General features: G+C 42.4%; 1 protein-coding gene across 1 annotated transcript; it reads right to left on the reverse strand.

Moving 5' to 3' along the window:
* Window positions 1-1,144: 1,144 nt before the first annotated feature.
* LOC119534497 (cytochrome c) lies at window positions 1,145-3,432 on the reverse strand. Its single transcript, XM_037836926.1, has 3 exons — window positions 3,275-3,432; window positions 2,023-2,199; window positions 1,145-1,907 (listed from the first exon to the last, which is right to left on the reverse strand). Exons 2-3 carry the CDS (start codon window positions 2,189-2,191, stop codon window positions 1,759-1,761), a joined length of 318 nt encoding a protein of 105 aa, XP_037692854.1. The 5' UTR covers window positions 2,192-2,199; window positions 3,275-3,432; the 3' UTR covers window positions 1,145-1,758.
* Between the last annotated feature and the right edge of the window lie 4,712 nt (window positions 3,433-8,144).

An 8,144-nucleotide genomic window follows, 5' to 3' on the forward strand; every position in this document is an offset into this window, starting at 1 on the left:
GATACCACGCACCATGCCACCTCACATGAAGCCCTAAGAATCAAGATATACAGTGCTAGCTTTTTGTCCCCATTTCCTTATTTCTAAGAGGGCATATATCCCTCACAGCTAGAAATGCCCCTTCTTTCCATTTCCTATGGTGCCTTTAACAGTATTTCTTGAATTATCTATAGAACCATTTGCATCATATATCATCAGAGGTACTTATTTGAGTACCACTAACCCAGAAGATAGACGCATAAGTCTTAGTTGATGTAGGAGGTACAGAAGTATGAGAAAAAATTTTTAACCCATAAAAAATCAAACAGTACTTATTCATGATGGTTAGATCACAGGGCTTGATAACCTCTGGGTTAAGTGAAATAACTGAATTTCTGAATTTGCAAATCAAGACAAAAGGCCTAGGAACTGATCCAGCCCCTTCTTCCTCACTGTCCCACAAAGATAGGACTCTTACCTTGACCAGTAGAGATTTATGTCCCTGAGAACGTCTCTCATTCTTTATTGCTTAATTCAAGCTCACCATCTATAAAATTTCAAGGACGTCTATAAACGTGTATGGCACGTAGCGTGTATGAAATAACTTAGTACATAATTGTACAGTTACATACCACACACATTGTGCACATTTGGCATAATGCTGCAGTTCTCATTCTGGCCATAGAAATGCTAAGACTGAGTTACTGACATGTTATTCCAGTTCAGATGGTCCTGGAGGACCAGTAAACACAATCCAATACCATGACAAGTATGACTACTGTGTGGATATTTAGAGCTACTGTAGTTTCTAGCCATTAAAATTTTGGCACCAGCCATTAAATCAAGCATATTCAAAAAAACTCATGATCTGTGCGTTTTTTTTAATCATCTTAAGCCTTATGATAACAAAGTTTACAAACTTGTGCTGTTGGTCTATCTCATCCACCTAAATCCTTATGAGCTGGCAAAAGCATCATGACCAACCACATATCATTCAGTGGTTCTACAATTTTATGTGGTTTTGAATAGCAGTTTAAAGACAACCCTGAATTACAACATAGTCTGACTTAAATAGTAAAGAATTTAAAAGCAGAATTTAACCTGCTACTATATCTTGTCACACTGACTTTTTAAAAACATCCAACCTTATAGATTATCTATAAAATATGAGAAGTGTTCAGCATTCTTTATTTTGTATTATACATAAACCATATCAAAATGCTTTTTGTTAATTAAAAGGCAACATTTCAGATTCAGGGAATTTTAATTAGGTTTACACAGTTAAGACCAGAAAGATAAAGTGGACATAGCTAGTTTATTTTCAGCACCTGCCTTTAAACAGGCTGATGAATACCAACTGAAACCAAGTGAGTCTAGCTCTGTTCCATGAAACAGTGAAGGAATTTCCTTAGTATTTAAATATATTCATAAAATCAGTTATATAAATCTAAATCTAAAACCAATCATCTACAGGTTGTAAGCTGACATTCACCTTCTTTGTGAAAAGTTGAACATTACTAATTCAACCTAGCTTCAAGTCCAATTAAACCTTTAGAAGGGGGAAATAGGGACAGCATTTGCCAAACCAGAATTACTATCAAAATTCAAAAAGCTTGTTCATATTAATTTAACTATAGCTAATCTTATTTAACTCAGGACTGTCCAACAAAAATGAGGCCATTCATGATCTGAATTCTAGTGTATGAGATCAATTTAAATATGGTACATGTAAAAAAGTCAAGACATTTGTTTTGTAATAAATAACACAGTGGCCAACTATTACTCATTAGTAGCTTTTTTGAGATAAGCTATCAAGTCTTCCCTTTCTGCCCTCTTTTTAATGCCAGCAAAGATCATTTTTGTTCCAGGGATGTACTTCTTGGGATTCTCCAAATACTCCATCAGTGTCTCGTTGTCCCAAGTGATACCTAAACAAAAAGAGATGCAATGGTTAAGTATTTTGCACTGCTGATAAAGGGTTTACCACAGGCCACATTCATGCAATTAGTACTTCCAGTTATTTAACAACTCCCCCCCTCTTACCTTTGTTTTTGTTGGCATCTGTATAAGAGAATCCAGGGGCCTGACCTGTCTTCCGCCCAAACAGACCATGCAGATTTGGCCCAGTCTTGTGCTTGCCTCCCTTTTCCACGGTGTGGCACTGGGCACACTTCTGAACAAAAATCTTCTTGCCCTTCTCAACATCACCCATTTTGAATTCTAAAAATGAAAGTCCCAACTTAGTATTCTCTTCTAAGTAGAAAATACAATGGAAACCAGTGATCACTCCAGTCAATTATTAATCCACTGCTAATACATGACAGGAAGTACCACGATGAATCTTGTTTTATTTAGTACACTTGCAACAGACTCTTTTATACCAAAACACTATTTGGAAGGAGAAACTCCTTAAAACATATCTCCCTGTGTTTGTCTAAGTGTGGATGCATATGAATAAGGAGTGAAAGGTTAAAGGCCAAGTAAGGCAAAGTGAGAACCTAATTCAAAACCCAAGTTTCAAAGGACGAGGTCAAGGTCAAAGAGTCACAACTCTGGTTAAGCTGAACCACAATTACATCAAACTAAAACCACCCAAATTGCAACCTTTAAGAAGGCCTAATTATTTATTCACAATCCCAATTTCAAGTCATCTCTAAGGATAAAGCAAAGCACATAAATTAAAAAAAAAAAAAAAAAGGTCGAGGGCTGATTCAACCTGTTCAGGGCACACGTGTAGCTTAAGTCATTAGAACCTGCCTTGCTGAAGGAACCCTCCAGCTCTGGGATCCCGGGGGCCATCACGAGGTCACCCATTCAGGTTTCAAGGAGAATGCCATGAGAACCGCTTTTCTGAAACATCTGAGCTAGTTAACGGTTGGGCCAAGTGACTCTTATTAGAGGAGTAGAATCTTTTGCTCTTTCTGAAAGACGAAGGAAAGCGCTGCCAATCGTTCCCCCCATCCCCGCCCACACCCCGGAAAAAAGCCTTAGCCACCATTTCCACGACCTCTTCGGACCGACAATGAAAGTGCAAGCGCCCTCGTCGGATCCGCACCCCAGCCACCTCCGGGCCTTCAAGGCCTTCGCCGAGTCCACGCCTCTACCTTAATGGGGTTCTGCTCCCTCAAACCCTGACCTACCAAGTTCTACTTGGCCACAGAGGGGCCGTTACTCCCGGCCCCGGCTGCGCCACGCGAGCTCCGCTCCCCGGTACTGGGCGCAGGTCTCGACTACACCCGCGCGCCCCCCATGGCTCGGCCTCCCACCCACTGCAGCTTCCATGCCCTGTGCTCACCGCTCTTTCGTCGCGTACGACACGGAAGCCCCCGCTCGGAAGCCGAACGTCCCGCTCTATAAATCCAAGGGCACGCCGCTCCGCGCTATGTACCGGTGTTGGTGCAACCAAACTCGCTCCGCTCTCTTGCGAATCAACGTGTGGCCGGGCCAGCACATCCAGGGTGACGTCAGCAGCACCTCATTGGCTCCTTGACCAAGGCCTGCGCAGTGGCCTGCGCGCGCATGCCGGCTAGCATGGTAGGTTGTGACGCGTGGATGCCCTTCCCCATGGAGGCCTCTCTTGCCGGGCCATTACGACAGGCCCTTGGGTGTATGACGTCGAGGTTGTGCCGGGAAGGGCTGACATCACCCACCCAACCTTAGTGCGCAGGCGTAGGCAGGCGAGGTGGGCGTGGCGGGCGTTATCCTGCAGAGGTAACAGGCTTGGAAAGGGGTGTTTTACCCACCAGGAGGAGACGCCCCATCACTGACTCATCTAGAGGTCTCCTGGCTACCGTCCCGTCACTTGACGACCTTTACCCAGACTCAATCATAATTCTACGGCTGGCGCCAACTACGTTCGGGAGGGAGAGTCTGTAACCAGGAGTCACAGGATTTGGACCCGAGCTGGTGACCTTACCGTCTAACCTGTTACTTTAAGTCATCTTCCAACTCTTCCCTTGATAGACGCCCGAGATTGGCGAAGGTGCTGCAATTTCGGCAAAGACAGTATTATAGCTCTAGCTTCTGAACTGTAGTCTTCTTTATGCCGACGTCCCGGTTCACCCACCCCTCGCCCTGCCGCGTTTGTATGCAAAAAGAACAGGGATGGTGTGCCGGCACCATCTAGAAGAAACGTTTTTAGATGATTAGAGAGTATTTCTTGGAAATCTAGAGGATTTGCATCCCTTTTAACATAGGTGAACGTCATGTTAAAGTAAGCTGTTGTGGTTGGTATATTAGAAATTTAAGTTTGATCACAGCAGTTTTCAGATATCATGCTTTTCCTCCAAAGCTTAGCTCCCCTTCCTGATAAACTCAGTCTGTCACTGGGAAGTTTCTTCTCTACTCTCTTTGCCCCTCAGATTTAACCCCCAAATTCTGATGAAATACTCCTCTGCTGTATTCTGTCTAGCCCTGTTGTATTCATTAGTCAAGTTTTTATTGAATGGATATTATGTGCCAGGCACTTTTCTAGGTGCCTGGATTAAATCAGTGAGCGCTCTTCTGGTGTAGCTTACATTCTAGTCCTTTCTCCCACCTTGAATTTAAGCAATAGATACCAAGAGGCAGACCTAGATTACCTGATATTCCTTCCAAACCACCGATCCTATGATTTCTGCTTCAGACCATCCATTCCCATATATGACTGGATTATTTCCACTGTTTTTTCTCCTAACTTCCACTTCCCTCTCCCTCCAATCTCTCTACTACCACACTCTTCCTATAAAGCAGCAGAAATCACACCACTATTCAAGACCTTTTGTGGCTTTTGGAGGGGACCAAGATAGTGAGATGTTCTTAAGTAGTCTCATGTGATATACGGACACATTTTTTAAAGACTGGGCGTAGCAACACCTTGCAAATTCAGCCTGCACTTTAAAAGTCAAGTCCTGATATTGCCACCTATATCCCTCCAAAGGGAAATGTGGTCCTTAAATAGGTGATTGTCCTATCAAAGTTTTTTGTTGTGATATCACAAATTACTAGTCTCCAATCATAAAGGAGTTGACTGATAGGGAGGTTACACTGAATTGATGTTGCAGTTCATATAGATGTAGCAGTAAATCAGTTGGCCAACTGAATTGGTAGACATCATTTTAGGTTTATTCAAATGAGGTGGGGAATAGAAAACAGCAAGTTCTTGACTTTTAACCAATGAAATTGTGGATCAAGTGTACTGTTATTGAAAGACATGGGTGGATGAGGAGAAAGAACAACAAAAATGAACATTTAGCACATTCCTGTTTAAAGCAGTTGTGTTATAATATCCATGTATTCAAATTTTAAAGAGATCCATGGTTCTTACAGCTTACTCAAGATATCTGAGAGCATTAGTAGTTGAGGAGCACAATAATCTACAAATTGCTGTGTCTCATAGTCATATCTGGCACACTTGTTCCCCCTACCCCCATCTTACCTCTCGGGATGGATAGTGACTGTAAAGTAAATGCCTTAGATTCTGCTTCCAACAATATAGTGAAGAATGTATTTTAAAAACCCTCCTGATGAAAAAAAATTAGTAAAATAGCCCCCCACCCACCCAAATTAAAGCATAATTGAGCTCTTTGCCATATCTACTGCAAGAATGAAGACCGTTCTCAGCAACCAGATTGTTGGCATTCCAGAAAATGTCAACATCACGCTGAAGGGACACATAGTTATTGTGAGGGGCCCCAGAGGAACCCTGTGGTGGGACTTCAATCACATCAGTGTAGAACTCAGTCTCCTTGGAAAGATAAAGAAAAGGTTTGGAGTCAACAAATGGTGGGGAACTAGAAAGGAACTGACTACAATTCACACTGTCAGTAGTCATGTACAAAACATGATCAAGGGTGTTGCAATGGCCTCTATTACAAGAGGAGATCTGGGTCTGCCCACTTCCTCATCAACATTGTTATTCAGGAGGGTGGGTCTCTTGTTGAAATCCAAAATAAATCCACAGGGTTTGGATGAGGCCAAGCATTCCTTGTTCAGTATCTCAAACCGAGCAAGATGAGTTAATTCTTGAAGAAATTCAGCTGCTTTGATTAAGCAAACCACAATAGTTAAAAATAAGGATACCAGAAAAATTTTGGAAGGTCTCTATGTCTCTGCCAAAGGAACAATTCAGCAGAGTGATGAATCTCAAGATCTATGAGTTGTTCAGCTATGAAAATAAGATGCCAGATGATTCCTTAGACCTAGACCTATTTAGGATTTTAAAGATGCAGGTAAAACTCATCTATTGATTTGAGAAAAAAACATAATTGAGGTCACATGAAAGTAAAGCAGATCCTCTGGTTGAAGGCAGGGGTGAGGTGGGGAACAGGAACTGAATATTAATGTTGTCCGCCCTAACTTAAGGACTTTTGTTAATGTGAAAGAGCCTTAGGCTTTAAAAGTAGCCCAGAAGAATGGAAGTAAAGCTCATGCAGGGGGTGGGGGGTGGCAGTGAGAGGTGGTGGCTGAGATCCCTGCATATTGCTGAAACTCTTGACTCTAAAGGATAAAATGCTGCCCACCCACTGGCAAAGGGAAGAAAGGAGGAGTCCTGCCTGGCTTGGGCTCAGGACTGGGAGGGATGAAAAAGTATCCCCCAAGAATTCATACCACAAGTCAGCCTTCATATAGGTTTAGGGCTTGATTTTACTCCAGAAAAGTGAAATCAAGTTTTTTTCTGAAAAAACTCAAGCTGAAAAATTAACAAAGTAGTTGTAGATGGGCATATGTGTCCTGATATCTGGCAGAAGCACACATATACCTTCTCCAGAAGATTCTCTCGAGGAATGTCTCCTCAATCCAGGCCCATTAGGATTCTCATGCTCTTAAGTAGTGCCAAGCATGAGATCATAATGTAGACCTTAATGTGCTACTTGTCTGTTTCAGTTTAAATACCCCGAGCAAGCTCATGTTCCCACCTCCTTTGCAGCTAGGTAACAGAGGATTCAGACTCCAATTTGAAAACCAGGGATTGTGAAGAAGGCTTTGAGTGGAATCCATTAAGAAAAAGGGTGCAGCAGACACATCCAGCCTCCAGAGGTCCAAGTGGCCAAAGTTCTAGTAGAGGCATACAGTAACCACTGCCAAATAGTCCTCTGATTATCCTCCTTTCCTGTTGCCCATTACAGGAACCATTCCCAGTTTGCCTCTGACTGTTAGGGCTGGGCTTGGCCTTTGCCATCCAGAGATTCTATTATCCCCTTAAAATCAGGGAGCCCATTTCAATTTCAGTATCTCCTTCCAGAGAACATTTATTTCAATGTGTTTCAAAGAAGTTGGCATACCTTTCACAAATTTTTATTTCTTGGTATATTGGTGATGGCGTATCTTCCAGTTCCTTGAAGATCTGTTGTCTGCAATCACTTCTGGTATTAATTTGTGTCAGTCACAATTTTTAATTGCCAATAATAAAAAATCATTAGTTTAAGCAGAAAAGGAATTTATTAGAGGATATTAAATAACTCACAGAATACTTGGGAGGGCAAGTGAACCAGCCTTGAAGATTTTGCCACCAGGCAGAATGCCCAAAGTAGACTTCAGGGTTGCCTGGCAGGACAACCACTGGCAGCTAGCTCTGTTCTCCCTGACAGTACTGGTGTGGTGGTTTGAAGCTGCATGTATCCTAGAAAAGTATGTTCTTAAAGTTAATCCATTCCTGTGGGTGTGGACACGTAGGTAAGATCTTTTGATGGGGCTACTTAAGGTGTGACCCATCTCATTCAGGGTGGGTCTTAATGCTATTACTGGAGTCCTTTATAAGAGATTAAATTCAGACAGAGAGATTGAAAGCCAGGAAAGCAAGAAGCTGAAAGCAACGAAACCTAGAAGAGAAGGGAGACACCAGGAGACACCATCATGTGCCTTGCCATGTGATTAAAAGAGTCCAATCCATTTATAAGCTTTTTGGCTAATATATGCCTATTGTCAAAAGCCAATCCATCTTGTGGTATCTGCTTTGACAGCTTAGCAAACTGAAACAGTTGGTCACTGCATGCCTCTACTAGAACCTTGGACCTCTACACCATAATGGATTTGCCCTGATCTATTTCACTCATTGCCTTCTTAACAATCCTTAGTTCTCAAACTGAACTCTGATTCCTCTGTGACCTAGATGCAATGGTAGCTGGGGACATGATCTTCTGGCCTTCTATCTGTCACAGGCGTGAACTCATAAGCTGAGGAATTCC

Source organism: Choloepus didactylus, chromosome 5 (genome assembly GCF_015220235.1).
Source record: "Choloepus didactylus isolate mChoDid1 chromosome 5, mChoDid1.pri, whole genome shotgun sequence".
NCBI classification, from domain to species: Eukaryota; Metazoa; Chordata; class Mammalia; order Pilosa; family Megalonychidae; genus Choloepus; species Choloepus didactylus.

Excerpts from the sequence above, each read along its gene's own strand:
- LOC119534497 (XM_037836926.1), bottom strand. The coding sequence starts at position 2,191 with ATGGGTGATGTTGAGAAGGGCAAGAAGATTTTTGTTCAGAAGTGTGCC. Across the intron at positions 1,908-2,022 it reads AGATGCCAACAAAAACAAAG|GTATCACTTGGGACAACGAG; the intron begins GTAAGAGGGGGG and ends CTTTTTGTTTAG.